Source organism: Poecilia mexicana, unplaced genomic scaffold, assembly GCF_051168715.1.
Source record: "Poecilia mexicana isolate PSO_F unplaced genomic scaffold, ASM5116871v1 scaffold_2, whole genome shotgun sequence".
In the NCBI taxonomy this organism is placed as follows: domain Eukaryota; kingdom Metazoa; phylum Chordata; class Actinopteri; order Cyprinodontiformes; family Poeciliidae; genus Poecilia; species Poecilia mexicana.
The window spans coordinates 17,940,020-17,956,184 of NW_028263371.1; the positions used below are offsets into that span (position 1 = coordinate 17,940,020).

At 42.0% G+C, this 16,165-nt stretch overlaps 1 protein-coding gene across 1 annotated transcript in view; it reads left to right on the forward strand.

Annotated features, from left to right (window-relative positions):
* The window catches only part of plcl1 (phospholipase C like 1), a 114,397-nt gene extending 101,117 nt beyond the window's left edge, over positions 1 to 13,280 (forward strand). Inside the window, exons 10-13 of the mRNA XM_014989747.2 lie at positions 818 to 1,021; positions 3,458 to 3,533; positions 3,822 to 3,931; positions 6,864 to 13,280. Coding sequence (XP_014845233.2) covers positions 818 to 1,021; positions 3,458 to 3,533; positions 3,822 to 3,931; positions 6,864 to 7,061 — 588 coding nt within the window. The 3' untranslated portion in view covers positions 7,062 to 13,280. The remainder of the gene's footprint in view (positions 1 to 817; positions 1,022 to 3,457; positions 3,534 to 3,821; positions 3,932 to 6,863) is intronic.
* The last annotated feature ends 2,885 nt before the right edge of the window (positions 13,281 to 16,165 follow it).

Consider the following 16,165-nt stretch of genomic DNA (forward strand, 5'->3'; position numbering starts at 1 on the left):
AGATGTAGCATCTTAGCATCTTATTTTAAGTCAATAAATCCTCAATATTGATGAAAAAGGATTAGTTCCCTGGCAGATTTTTTTCACCTGTAACATGGGAAAAATGTCTTGTTACAAGAAGGCCTGTCACAGTCAGCAATAAATCAATTAATTACATGATAAATTCAAACTAGCACAATAATCTCCATTTGTATGATTTATAATTTTTTCCTTTTTCTCTGTCTTTCTACCAAAAACCTTATGAAAAAAGTCTTCAGTTTGGTGCTTTGGCATAAAATAGTCATTTTTTGAAGGACAATTTTGCTTAGAGAGACTTAATTTTATTTGTTGCTTACTTTTTTTTAAATTTTGGATATTTAAAATGTCTTTCTGTTCCAGTATTAAATGTTCATTAGAATTTAAAGTTTGTTGATCTTTGAGAATGTGCTCTTGCATTATTATGCCATTACCATTATGTTCCCTGAAAATTGTTTCTTTATCATTTATTTCAATAACTTCTGTGCTTATTATGTTGCTTTTGTCTTATTTCAAGACATTTGCTCTAAAAATTAGATCAAAAAAACTTTTAAAGTTTTTTTTACAGGCTAAAATGTGATGATTTTCTGTCCCAGCTTGATGTCAAATTGTTCTGATAAATCCACATGTCAAGTGATACTGATTTGATTTGCAAGTGAAGCAGCAGATGTTTGTTGTATGAAGTGTGTGTGTGTGTGCGTGTGTGTGTGTGTGTCAAGCTGTTTTCTTGTTGTCACTCAGCGTAGTTCTGTTGGAGGAGAAGCACACCTGATCCAGCTGTGTCCCACTCTTCTTCCCCCAGTGCTCCACCGCCGGTTTCAAGGACCAGTGTGGGCTCCCCACTGTGGCCAAACTGAAGCAGTGCATCCAGAGCCTGGCTACGAGGCTCCAGAGCCCCGAGGGGGCCATGGGAGCCGCCATGGTGCTGAGGGAGGGCTACCCCTGTCTGGAGCCTCAGGTCAGCCTGTCTGAGGCGACTCGGAAGCTTCTCTCTGCCTACGACACGGTCAGTACGTCAGAACGCATCCAGAACAACCCAGATCCTGCGTTTAATTCTGTCAGCTGCCAGGGAGAATTTGAAGACGGTGCTTCTGATCAGTCTGAGGACACAAAGCTCTCGTCAGGGCTGTCAGGGTTTTGAGTGGAATGAACTAAAATGGCCTCTGTAGACGTATGTGGAGCCCTGTCATTCAACTGCAATAAAACCAGTGACACAGACATTTACATGAGAAAAAGGGAAACAGATTTTTGGCAGTTGTTGACTGAATTATTGGCGACTTTGAGGTCACACAGCAAAGCCGCCACAATCGACCATTTAAATATCCTTGACTGTTCACTGTTTTACAGCCAGAGTCGTGTTCTGTGTTGTGTCGTACCGTGACTTTTAGGAGCCTGGTGAAGAAAAACATTGTACCGTTCTTGATGGGTAATAATAGTAAAAAAGAGACAATTCCAACTTGTGTTTGTTTTAAACTGTTATGATTCCAGTTTCTCAGTAAGGATGAAGGTTCTTACGTAGAAATGCCGTCACTAATGCAGGTCGAAAGCCGCTTTGCAAAGATTTTTTTTATCTCCTCTGATGGACAGAACTTTTCACACAGATTATCCATCAGATTATTAATATACATGGCTAAATCCAGCTTTTTACAGGTTGAGTCACCTTGAGGAATCTGTCCGTTACCCAGAAAGACCTCAAACCTAAACCTTAAAGGGGCAGTATCATCTAAAATCGACTCTTTTGAGCTTTTTTTTTAGCATGTTATAAGGTTATTCTCTCATCAAAACATACCTGGAGAGTTACTTTGATTCTTTCATTCATGTTTGAGAAATCCTTTAATCTCCGTGGCAACCATTCAGGTGTGCAAAATGCCTTGGTGGCCCTGGCTCCGCCTTCGAGACGAAACGGGAAAACATCAAAAACAACAACATTATAAACACATCATACAGTCAACAGTTGTGAAAACCAATAACAGACATTACATCTTGTTAAGTGGCATCACTAAAATCATCAAATAATTTTAGTGATGTTTACCATTCAGAAGGTAAACATGTGTTACATCAGCACTTTGTTCGTGGGAGACAGAGCTGGGCTGTTTCCAGCTGGCATGTAAACCAAGCCTAAAACCTCATAACATCTCACGGCAAAAAATTAAAACTGGCCCTTCATGGGGCTTTTAATTCTTCTTAAAACTGTTGATCTCTGTAGGAGTAAAAGAGACTTTCAAATCACATCACATCGGCCTTTCCCCACTTTTGTCAGAATAGTTTTCGAGGTTTGCCTAAAATGGACCTACAGAGAAATGGAAACAAGTAATCAGTTCCACAGGCTGCAATTTATTCCATTTAAGCCACTAAAGCTCCTAATTTGACTTTACTCTGGGGTCCGCCATCCACCTAATGATGTGCTTGTTTTCTCAAGCTCCAGCAGTCTGACTACCAGTCACTTTAGCTAATGACAGCCCTGGATTTGTTTCGAATGAAACTTTGCTGGAACCAAAAGCTGAGAGAAACACATTTTTATCATGCCTTTTAGAAAAAAACTTCAGCCTTTCACGCGCACACACACACACACACGCACACACACACACAAACACACACACGTGCTACAATTCTTTAGATTTCTTGATTTTATCTTAATTTTTGTTACTGGTCGATTTAATGGGGTCAGGGTGGGAAACATTTTCTTCAGGCATTAAATGTGCAGAATGACACTGCAGTGTCATGCATGTAACAATCACCCACATACTTCCTCTCACACACTCACGCACACACACACACACACAGTGGGACTGCCAGCTGCACCTCTTCCTACTTCCTCCATCTCCTGCTGCAGCTGAGTCTCTCCCACCTGTTGTCAGTTATTCACACCTACACACACCTCAGAACACACAGAGCTTCCCTTCCTGGGCGGCCTGCTGTAGCTGCTCAGTTAGCTGTGTGTGTGTGTGTGCGTGTGGGGGTGTGTGTGTGTGTGTGTGTGTGTGGACGTGATAGATGTGAAGCCAGCAGGTCAGTGTCAGGAAGCAACAGCTGGTGTCACCTGCACGCTTAGAAAACAACTCTTCACCCGTCCTGAATGTACTGGATTACTGTCTCCTTTGTGTGTGTGTGTGTGTGTGTGTGTGTGTGTGTGTGTGTGTGTGTGTGTGTGTGTATGCCAGAACTTAGTCTTTTTATTTCCATCCACAAAACTCAGTTAAGAGGCAAGACAAGTTTATTTTCATAGCACCATTTATGGCACTCCTAATCAACAATGGGACTCGGAATGAAAGAGAAAGTAACGCATGAGCATAAAGGATAAAAATGTAAAAAAATAATAACTTGTTTGTCAGGGAAACAGAATAGACTTCACATTCTTGCAGATCGATGAAGCGGGACCTCTGAATCGACACCAAACTGAATGTTCTGTGAGCTCAGCCTCGCTCTCTGCTCTCCTGTTCAGATGATCTCCGCCCAGAAGCAGCTGATTGAGAACGCAGACGGTGTTCAGGAGAGGATCGACCAGGTGCACAGGGAAGGTAAAGTCTGAAGACATGAAGCTCTGCATGTTAGCAGCACCCACAGAAACGAGCGGGTCATGAATGTATTAGCGACCATATGAAGCTACGCGGGTGCACTTACTTATTCGGTAGCATCCCCGCGTGCGCTTGTAAACCCACTCATTGCCACTGATCACTGCTCACCTCTGTTTTCCAATGCAAACGTCAGAAACATGAGCCGTCTCCTATGACAACGCACCCATCAAGACGTGCTGCTGTTATACGTGTGTGTTATTTTTGTCATCATCTCCCGTTCGTGTTTGTCAGGAATGGACCTCCATGAGGACCTGTCCCGGCTCTGTGAGAAGGAGGGGCTGAAGGGACGGAAGCTGAACAAGGCGGTGGAGAGCTTCACCTGGAACATCACCGTGCTCAAGGTACCAGCACACAAACTGGGAGGAGTGGAGGGCTTGGTGCACCGGCTTAGTACACGATCAACACACAACGCGTTCCTGTGTGCGTCATCACTCATACGCTGTGAAACCCGATTAGTTCACCTTAACTTGTTGCCTCAACATTTCTTCTTTAATGTTAATGTTTTCATTAAAGTAGCTGACTGAGTGACGTTGACCTGTGCAGTTTCAGTCGGTTTAATAAATCTACGCATGTTGCAATTACTGTGAAAAAATTGACTATATTATGTGTTTAGTTAGAACATTTATTGTTGAGGTTGGTGTGATGTGATTGATTTATTTGTCTGATTTTAGCTTTTTTAAAATGTTTAATGTTTTGGCCCCGAGTTGCTCTTGAGTTGATGGATTTTGTCCCATTTTACAAAAACATTTGGACGCCCTGCACTACGCTGTGATGGTCTGTCATAAAAAAAAAATCCCCAATTTAAAGTTTGTGGTTTTTGTAGCAAAAAAAAACAAAAATACGTTTGTTTTTCGGCAGATGAATTCTGTTCCTAAGCTCTACATGTAGCTCCTCTTTGCTGCCAGCTGAAACACCAAATGACAAATGTACTCAAATATGGAGAGGCTGAAAATTCAGAAGCCGGTGGAAATCAAAATAACCGAGGGAAGAAGTGACAGTTGCTCCTTATTTTGCTTCCCGTGGCAGCGTTGAGCTGCATGTGGTTATTTCTGTCAGATAAGCGTGAAATGAAATTTGTGAAGTTCCCCTTTAGATGACGTGGATGCTGAAAATACTGCTGTTGGAGGCACACTGATATATCCTGGTTTTGAGTGCCTGCAGTAAACCTCCTCTAATCTCAGCGCTCCTTCTGCCACGTGCATTTTTAGGAACTGAGAAATCCACCCAAATATTCAGCTCAGATCCAGATATCCAGGTCACAGTCAGGGAGGCCGAGGAGAGAGAGAGAGAGAGAGAGAGAGAGAGAGAGAGAGAGAGAGAGAGAGAGAGAGAGAGAGAGAGAGAGAGAGAGAGAGAGAGAGAGAGAGAGAGAGAGAGAGAGGGGAAACCGGATGAAGAAACAACTGGTGTGCTGCCCCCAAGTGGTGGCAGAAAGAGTGAGGCAGCACGGGATCAATAAAGTCACATCTGATTGTAGTTGCTGAAGACATAATCATTAAACATGTGGAGGACGATGGCCTGGTCAGACGAGACCTAAGCTGAACTTTTCAGCCTACATTAAACCACAGTTTGACAGAGAACTTGACGAGTTCTCCTGAATGCACCATCCTGACTGTGAGGCCTGGATCGTTTATCGTAACTTTTGTCAATGAAGGTGAAACATTTCTAGTCTTTATAAGATATTTGATGTGTTGATGTCACGATAAATTCCAGTAATGTGGGGGGGGGACTGACTAAAATGTTTCTACTTTCTCATCTACTGTTTTTTATCCAAGAGAGTGTCGCTAAATGTCAGTGAATTTGAGATTTATTTATAGAGATTAAATACAGTCTATACAAAGTTAGTGACATAAATCACAATGCAGAATGTGGCTTCCTGAAGAAGCTTTTTCGAGAGCAAAATTTATTGTTGTGGCGCAACGAATTCTGTGCCATGCAGTTACCTAAAAAAGAAATAATGCATGTTTTTTTTTATCATAATTTTGATGTTATTTCACTAATACTATAAAATATAATAAAAACCTTAGTCCATATCACCCCGCTTCATGGGTCATCATCCTGTCTGGATGCTTCTCTGGACACACAGAGGTACAATGTGATGGTTCAGATCATAGTCATGACAGAATGTCCCAGTCAAAGTCCAGACCTAAGTCTTATTCAGAATTTGTGACAAGACTTAAAAATCGATATGTTAAACACTCTTAAAAAGTAATACTGCATATGACTTAATTGAATTAGTTTAACATTTTTAACGCCTAAAAATATTGAGTTTATTTTCATGCCCTTAAAGAGGTTATAACAAAAACATTTTCAATTAGTGATACTGTAAGTGATATTTTCAACTACATCTGAATGAGCCACCTGAGTCAAATTACTACATTAATTAAGTAAATTTAAGTAAAATATTAAGTGAACCAGACTGAAAAGCAGAGAGGAAAGTATTAAAGGAAATAGATAAGTTGGGACACACGCAGGCTGCAACTGCAAAATTACCTTCTAAACATGTTTTAGCTTTTAGTACTTAAATTTACTATATTTGACATTATTCAGTTAAAAAAAACACAATATGACCAATATATCACAGAACATGAAAAATGTTACATAATTGTTCATATAGAAAATTACATTTCTTTCTAGATTATCTATATCTGTCGTCCAGAAATGAAATGAAACAGCCCAGCTAACGTCAGTGATGCATGAATGACAGTTTTTTACACCTAAATATTTCTCAGTTTTGTATTTTCCTTTTTCTCTCATTCTAGCAGCAGACTTTTAGGGTGTTTTTCATTCTCTCTATTCTTCCTTTCCTTTCCCTCCATCTTTCTCTCTTCTTTTTCATCTCAGTGTTCATTACATTCGAAAAAAAAAAAAAATCAATTTCCAACAAAGTTTTACATCAGATCTTTTCTTAAAATAATGGCCTAAGTCATTTTTGTTAAAAGTGTTTTCTCTGTCCAAATCATCTTTGGGTAAAAATAAATAAAAACAAAAAAAAAAGAACTTTTTGGCAAAAAGTAAACCTGTGTGCGTGTTGACAGAATACACACACACAATCACATAAACAAATAAAAAATTGTGTTTTCAGTCTTCTGTCCAGTCTTTTATGTCAGACTGGACAGTCCTTCCAGTCTGACTTAAAATCACATCATCTTCCACTTCCTTCCATTAAATATACTGAACTTTGTATTTGCAATGTAACAAAATGTGAAACAGTCAAAGACTTGTGAGTCATTTTTCTCAAACCAGAGTTGAGTCACGTCTCTTGTGTTTCAGGGTCAGAGCGACCTGCTGCGTGGAGCTAAGATGGACTCCCTGGACGCCCTGCGGCAGCTGGCTCTGGCCTGCGAAGCCTGCGGACTCACCTCCTCCTCCTCCTCCTCTTCCAACAGCTTCTCCACCGCCGAGCTGCACTACTCCTCCCACCCAGCGTCGGGTCGCCGGAGCAGCACTCATGGCAACGGACGCGTCTAACACCCGCATCTAAACACTCCGACGAAAAGAAACTCGTGAAGGACCCGGGGTGGGGCGGGGTTTATGCTTTGTGGCGGAGTATCCCTTTAAGCCATGTGGTAGACTGAAGCCTTACTGTGGTGGTGACGGGCCGGCCAGCAGGGGGCACTCACAGAGGTGGAGCGGTGATCAGGTCAGGGTGTTGCAGATGAATGTAGAGCGGCTCCAGATCTACCTGTGTGTCCTCATTGTGCTGTCAGTGTGAGAACTGAAGACTTTCACTGCCCAACTCATTCGCTCCCCGGTTTCTGCTTTTGTCGGTAGCTGGACCGGCAGTTGATGCTTAACACCGAGAACAAAACCCAGTTACCGACATCAACATTAACCTTTAGCCACATAACTAACCCTCTCTGTCCTGTTAGGATTCCACTGAAATGAAGGCGAAGCTTTCAGGTTGACAGTGCCTTGCAAAAGTATCCATGTTCCTGCTTTGCCACATTCCAGCCACTCGGACGCGTTCTGTCGGGATTACACCAGACAGAGCAACACAGGGTGAAGTGGAAGCGCAAACATTCAAGGTTTCAGATCCAAAGTGTGTGTTGGTGTTCAGTTCAATGTTGAACCTTTGGCTACATCTTAAAGTCTTCAGCGGTGTGTCTCTACCAGCTTCAGGCATCTAGACTGAAATTATTCTCTATTTATTTTTGCAAGATGCATGAAGCTCAGTCAGATCGGATGTCTCACTAAAAGAAAACATCCAATCCACAAAGCCATGTTTTATCATGTGGGCGGTGTGTTTAGAGTCATTTACAGTGTGGGGTATCAGAGTACTGATCATAAAGGCATACATTTGCAAGGTACTATATATATGTATATTCTCCTAAGCATTATGTAACATATCAAGAATCACTAACAAGGTTTGGAGAATAACTGAAATTTACCAACAGGCTGTGAAGGCATCATCTGGGCTGCTGGTGGATCAGTCCACCTCTTCATGGAATCATTTCGTGGTTAGCCAGAACTGCAGACCTCCATGTGTGCTGCAGTGTGTGTGTGTGTGTGTGTGGATGGTGTGTTACCTCCTTCCGTGTTTCTGGACCCGTGAGCCGACGTGACTCAAACAGAGCCAACACGTGGAGATGCCTGCGTCTTTTTAATGCGGTAACGTTTCTACTCTTATATTGTTGTGCTTTAACCAAACTCGACTCAGAACCAAACTGAACCTCACTCTAACTCGCCTCTGTGGACCAAATGATCGTCACATGCCAAAACTAGAGAGTCGCAAAGAAAACAGTGAGAGGACGATGTGTCCAAAGTGCGGAGCGGGAATAAATTATGTGCCGTTCCCCGACATCAGTTCAGTAACGGTACAAACCTGACCTTCCAGCGCACGGAGGTGGTGCAGATGGGCGCCTTTTTGAAGTTTCTTAAAGACAGAAAATGTTAAGTGTACACAAAAATTGTTTTATTAGGCTTTTTTCTGCCTTTACAAACATACAAACATCCAACGACGTTCTTTTATAAAAGTTACATACTTCATGTATAAAACTGTGGTATATAACTTTTAGAAAGGAATGTTTTTTTTTACTTATTTGTTGAAGCTACCTCTATGATCTGAGACAGACGATGTGTGAAAAAAATCATTCTCTGCCTTCTCCCAGTACTAACAACAGAAAAACACCACTGAGCCAGAAACAACCAATCAGAGCCAGGAGGAGGGTCTCAGCGCTGCCAATCACTCTAGTGCTCAGGCCCTCCCCCTTGCTCTTTGCTAAGCTATATCTGCTTCATCACAACAGAGCCTGCCACCAATGCTAAGGCTGCTTATCATGACCTCTAGTGATGGCGGATAAAGAGTTTTTCTGTAACAGTACGTTGTTTTTCCACCATTACCACACTGAGCAGCGTACAGGAGGGTGATTGACAGCACTAAGCCCCTCCTCCCGGCTCTGATTGGTTGTTTCTGACCAGAGGTGGTGCATTTTTACAGACCACAAAAGTAGCACTGGGAGGACACAGATTTTTTCACAGATTATTTGTCTCATAACATGACATGGTGACAGTTTTAATGAATATGCAAAAAATAAAAATAAAAAAAACATTTTGCAAAGGTTAAATACTGTAGCTTTAGGGGAAATGTAATCATGTAAAACATGATTACATTACTATCGTGCAAGTTCAAATGGTGGAACTGAAAATATTTTCTGGGAAGACATTGGGTTCGTTTCAAACGGTCGCTCATGAAGTCGGTGACATTTCAAAGCAGACGATTGTTTTTAACCCCTGGGCTAAAACGAACACCCAGGATGACCGGCGCTCTCTCCATGGCCTCGTCACCACATGAGCTCAGCAGAGACTGAGCTCATGTGCTGACTCACAGCCAGCACATGACTCTGACCTGATAACGTGTGTGTCTGTGTGTGTGGAGGAAGCTTTTTAACCCTCCCGCGGACCTAAGAGACGGGATCCATTTGACATCGCGAGCTCTTTACCTTGTGCGCGGTCCAGCGGGGCGGCACTGACTCCGCGTGCGCTTTTACACATCGCCTCCTGTAATTCGCGCCAAGACGGCGAGGAGGGTTAAAGCAGAAAGCACACAACGGAGGCAGAGCAGAGGTGACAGCAGGGAGAAGGCGATGGAACTCACTCCGGATTAACTTCTGCTGGGTTGTGTTGGTCTGCAGGTGGACCTGCAGGGCTTCATAATTGGCTTTGAGCGGTAGACACAGTGACAGCACCTGCTGGTTCTGGTCTATTAATACCATCCTGACTCACTGGAGGCCTGGGGTCGTGCGCTCGTGCAGCTGCGCTCGCGTCCGCCGTGATTTCCGGCTGGCAGCCGCTGCCGCGTTTATTTGCTCTCCGACCCAGCGAAGCGGACAAGTGTTTGGGAGACCTCCACTGAACCCGGCGAGGCGAGGCGGCTTTCCAGGAGGACGGGAGGCTTCTGGAGCTCACGCAGAGCTGTTCGTCTGCAGTGTTAACCTTCCATGTTGTGCTGGAGGCGCCCTCTGGTGGAAAACGATGGTGGTTCACCTTCGCCTCGGGGGGGGCGGCGAGGGAAGATGTGTGACTGCCGGGGGGACAGTAATTGGAAAATTCCCAGTTGAGGTAGAGCTCATTTTCAGTCATTTTTCAGTTTAGAGACAGGAGAAGCAAAATGAAGTGTGACAAGTAAGAGAGAGAGAGAGAGCTCAGTGTTTCAGTAGAGACAGGTACCGAGCAGCAGAGCCCGTGAAATGAATGGCATCCAAAAACATTGAGATCAATGATTTCTGGTCTGTTTTTCATTAAGTTTCAACCTACTCATACTAATTTTACCTCATGTGAAAGAATAGTTATTTTTATTTTTTACCTGAAGCAGATTATACAGCTGCATTTTGCTATTAGCATTACAAACCGCTCATCGTCTGTATTCTCTTGAGAACATGGACCGTTCCAAACCAAGCCTGTTATCTGCTGAAGGAAGCTCAGTGTCAGTTCACCAATATGGACGCCCAAAGAAGTCATGCTGAAGTTCATGCTGTGGACTTGGTAGCTACCAGTCAGACCTGCGTTGTGTAGCTGGCGGTCGGAGAGACGGTGAGGGAAAGAGCAATGGAACAACAAAACTGAGAAGAAATGCAAAGGCTTGGTGTGTTTTTGGGAAGAGGTTGAAATAAGTGGAAAAAAACCTTTTAAATTAGTTTTATCAGTCTGAGGTCCCAGCAGTCCCAGCTTGCTTATGCTCACTTTACCAGCATTTTATGTTCTGATCCGACTCTTTCACCCCCTGGCTCCACGGCACATCAGAACTCGTATCAAACAGAAAAAAAACATAAAGCAAAATTATTAGAATAACCAAATGATTTCTATATGTCTTTGTCGTATTGCAAATTTCGTGGGTTTTGGAGCAACTGAAGGATATACATTGGTCAGCCAACGACAGCTGTTCAGTGGAGGGACGTCATGTTCTCACCGACGCACTGAAGCGCCTCGGTGACGGGTAGCTGTGCAGCCAACAGGGTGAACCTAATGTGAACCTAATGTGAAATATCTCCGGTCTCCATCATCGAATTAACCGCTTTTGGTAAAAACCGGTACATTTCTGCAACTCTTATCCGTAGCAGCCAGAATTATTGCACTCCACCAGGAGTGGACGCTTGGATCTGCCATAGTGCAACACAATATCCGTTGCTGGCGTAGCTACCAACAGACATGTTCCAGGGTGTGATGTCGCCTGGCGTTTCCCTTTTAATCGTGCCAAGACTGTGGTGCCACAGTGGCAGAGAGCTCCTAATCCGAACGACCAGTCGATGTTGTGCTCTGTTGTATCAGTTCAGAATGACCAGCCATAGTTCAGGGTGAATACACTTTAAAATCAGCTAATTCTGGTTGGTGAATCTGTAGTTTTCTGTAGTTTTCAAACTTTGGTTAGCTTAACTTTTCGTGTGGCTGCTGTATGAAAGGCAGACCGAAGACATCTGTAGCTACTTTGACCATAAATTCACTCAAAGTCTTTGTTTTCTCACACAGACAGTGGGCTACCAGTCACATGTTCTCTTTGCAGTATTTTTGATGGGAAAAAAATAAACCCTGGTCTGCAGCTGAGTGCAGTGCTTTTCTGCCTCAGTGAGTGAATATATTTCTGTTTCACCTGTAACTGACTGACGCACCCCGATCCCTGAGGCGCCTCGCTGCCGATCCGTATGAAAGCAGCAGAAACTGTGAGGTCAGTCAGGTTTTTTTTCCCACCCTGGTGAGCTTCCTATCAGCGAGATTGTTGTGTTTGCATTAATGATGTGCAGCGTTCACATCCCTCTCTGCTGGTAAAATAGGAGATATCTGTGTTCTCTAAAGCTCTACTTATACACCAATCAGCACAAAAGACGGAAGCAATTAAAGAAATACATTTACAAAATTAAGGAATAGAAACATTTAATAAATTAATAAACGAATGATGCGTAAACAATAAGCATCATGGTCTTTGTTTTTTATGAAGTTTATTCCAGAATTAAGGATCAGATTAGATAATCCTTAGCATTTCAAATCTTTCTCTATTAACTCCAGAATTGTTGACTTATGCATTTCTGTATGAAACTAGATTTTCTAACTCTTTAATTTCATTAATTTCATGAAGCCAAATACTGAGTCAAAAATATGAAGCTGCATGTCATCAGCACAGACAGAGATGCTGTAATATTGCATAATCTAACCATAGAAATTGAATACAAAAATAACCCAAGAACCCAGAGGAACCCCACATCTGGTTCAACTCCAACATTTTAATTATAAATCCAACGTTTGTGATCGGGCACGTGAACGGCAGTGCCGAGATTAAGTAACGTATTACTATGCAGTGAAGAACCTGTAGATTTGTCATTTAGGGTAGTGAGGGAGTCCAGTCTCGGGGCTGTTTTAAGCCGAAGACATTTACAGACAAAAATGCATTTATTAATTAAAACAAAACTACTTGGCCTCTGCCAAAAATGTTAGATTAGATGTGAACCTGTCTCTCTTTATTGGGCTTCTTTAAGTGAGGTTTGATCACTGCATGTCAGACCTCACAAAAATTAGACTAATATTGATGATGTTGATCATGTTGATGGCTATTGACCTTGTTATTGTGCTGGAAAATGCAAATCTGTTCTCTCACAACACACACACACACACACACACACACACACACACACACACACACACACACACACACACACACACACACAGACAGATGGGAAGCACATCAGGCTGAGTGTTGTGAGGATGAGATCGGGGTGCCGCAGCCTCTCTGTTAGCCGCGTGTCTTCTGGACTCGCTCTGATTGTGTTCTTCAATGTGCTGTACGACGACACATCTCTGTGCAGACTCGTGCTCTAATAGACTCACTGGACCGTGGTGTGTAGCTGCCATCGTGCTGTGGACCAACGTGGGTGAACTTTTGGAAATGTGTAACGGTTTTTAGTCTGTGTGTCGCCGTGGCCTCTGCAGGTGTTTGTGTCGACCCGTGTCTACTCTGCTGACCTTTAATCCAGTGTTGTTCCCTCCGCTGTTCTCACAGTTTTTTTTTTGTATAATTAAAGAAGAAAAAAGAAAAAGAAGCAAAGCTATTTATTGAAGTGTGTTTAAATGATAAATATAATGGATTAACTAGATCTTGTTTTTATTTTAAAGCTACTGTGTTTTCTATCTGATGAAAATAATCAAATATAACAAAAGTATTTATTCCAGACTGATAAGAATAAAGTTCTTTTTTTTCCTGAAGTCATCTTGTTTCCTTTCACCTCTCCGTAACGCTTCCATTCGTTCTCATTGTAGAAAGACGTTATTTAAAGCTAAAATATTTTGCCTTAAAAGCATACAATGCATATCATCATCAACTATAAATAATCAAACTAAAGTGGTTTTTAACTGATAATTTATGAAGATAAACTGGGGTTATTAAGTTTGTTTGAAAGGAGAAAGAAAATGAAATAAAAAAGACTGGTCTTAGTGCTGTCAATCACCCTCGCATGCGGCTGCTCATTGCCACCTCCAACTGCTCCTGCTACACTACAGCTTCTTTCTGATAGCAGAACTTGTATAGATGCTAAAGCTAGTTAGCCACCAGTGACAGAAGGGAAGCAGTTTTCCTGTATCGGCAAGTAGTTTCTCCACATTGACCAGCACAGACACAGGGATGATTAACAACGCTAAGACCCTCCCCCTGCGTCTGATTGTTTTGTTTTTTTGGTTGTTGTTTTTTTGCTTGGTGCATTTCTTCACACAGCAATAACAGCACAGGGAGCTGGAACAGATAATCTGTTCACAGATTATCTGTCTCATATTAAACTGTAAAAAAAAAAAAAAAATTATTATATAAAGGTTACATAATGTAACTTTAACAGCAGTGTAGACTGTTGAGAGCCACTTTTACTTAAGAGTATTAAATCTAAACAGATAGATGGAGAGTAAAGGAAGTAAAGACAACAGAGGAAAATAAACTATGAACTATAACTGTTTATTTTACAGACACTGTAGTTTATATATTCATATGTTAGGATTGTATTAATGTCCTCAGACGTTTCAGAGCAGTGGTACGTGTGGTTTGTGTTGGTTCTGCTGTGTTTTATGATTGATTTATACACTAGGCAGTCCAGACTGATATCTTCTCCACTAGAATAACTCTGCCTGATGTAACCGTGTCTCACCAGGAGGGGGAGCCAAGGACTGAGTTTTTAAATAGTATCGACCATTCAACGACATGTATATTTTGGGAATGTTAGAGGATATATAGATACACTCAAGGTACAACATGCAAACTGTGTCCTTCAGGCGTAACTTAAACCAAAAGTGAAAAACTTAAAATAATGATTTAATTTGACCAACATGTTTCTTCTTACTGGAAGTAATAGAAATATTTTTAATTGCCCCAGCAGGATTGATCTTATTGAAATCTGATACAGAATGCTTGTTTTTGCACAGAGACCTTCTGACCTCAAAGACTTGGAGTTCTGGTAATAGCAGTGGTAACATGCAACGAGCTTGCCAGCACTTGATCGCTGTAAAGTCAAGGAAGGCTTTCACACCGATTATTGAGAAGGATGTAAATTATTTTCAGTGATTAACTGTTTAAATTGCGATCGAATGTAAACAAGAACAGAGTTTTTCTCAAAAAATGACGCCTCCTGCATGTAGTTTTATATTTCCAGAAGTGTCTGTGCCATTTTCTACCAGAAACAAACGACGACAAAATTCAAATCTAAATCTGAATTTAAATGATGTTTTATGTAATATAATACAATACAAACAGCTTTCAGGGGAAATTCAGGAAGTGGAATAGCTGTGTATATATTATTATTTCTGTCATCAAAACGTCTCCATAAAAATGTCAGTTACATATTTTATGAATGTACGTAGATGAAGACATTTTGCTACATGTAATAAATTACATGAGCGATGACTACTGAAAGGAAAGCAAAGAAAAACATGAGTAGTAATTATGTCTTTCTAATGTTTTCCTCTGTTACTAATTTTAAGTAAAAACAACAGAATCCCATGATGCTCTGTGAAGCACACGTCACCAAACAATGGTTTAAATCCACCAATATTTATAAAACCATGGCGTGTCGAGGACATTCCATCAGTTTCTGATGACAGACGTATTTTTGCCAATAGAAAGGTCACTCTGCTAGAAAAAAATAAAATAAAATAACTTTCAAAAAACTGAATCTCAAATAATAATAATAAAAAAAAAATCATGTTACTGGATGTCTTGAAAGCTTTTCTGTGATGTGATTTATCTGAGCCTTGTAATCCAAACAGTACAAAGTGATATGAAGTGCCACTTAATGAGAAACACCAATGGGAGGTTGTGTGACTCTGGATGTGCAGCTGTGATTGGTTCATTTAGCCTAAAGCACAAAGCGGCATCAAATCAGATGAACAGATCATCTGTCTCATACCATGTTGTCATGACATGGTGACAGTTTTAACAAATATGTAAAGAACTTTTTTATATTAAAGTTACATCCTGCATCTTTAAGTACAGTACTCAGTAACTTTGCTTGGCTACTGCCCACTTCTTGGCCGTTGGCTTCAAGTTGGGGTCCCTGGTCCTGTTTGGTCCTGTTGGAGGAGCAATGAGGGACCAATCAGATGCATCTCCTTGTCTCTAAAATCAAATGAGGACATAAACATGTGGATGTGAGCAGATGTATGGTAAATCCTGGGCATGGTGACCTATCAGTCAGTGTTTGTGATGGCTGAAGGCCGGTTCTCTCTCTCTCCCTGCCTCCTCCTCCTCCTTCTCCCCCTCAGGAAGTGTCAGCCAGCAGATGGGAGGTGATGGAAGTGTGTGGTAGTGTAGGCGGCGACATGACGAGCTGTCAGGCCTTAATGCATGCCAACATCTGGAGGTTGTTGGCCACGTCACTTCAGGGTCCTCTAGCCCCGGGCCACGAGGCGCCCTGAGGGACGCACACCAGGGGCCGAACACGGGCCCCCGAGACGGGGAGCCGCAGCAATCGTGGCTGCCTGCACGGCATCGCCTTCAGCGTCAGGCGGAAGACGAGGAGAAGAAGACGGTGGTGGGAATAATACCTAACTTAGCAGCAACCCAAAAGTGTCAGAGAAGAAACTTGTCTAAGTGGGTCATGATTGTGTGTGTG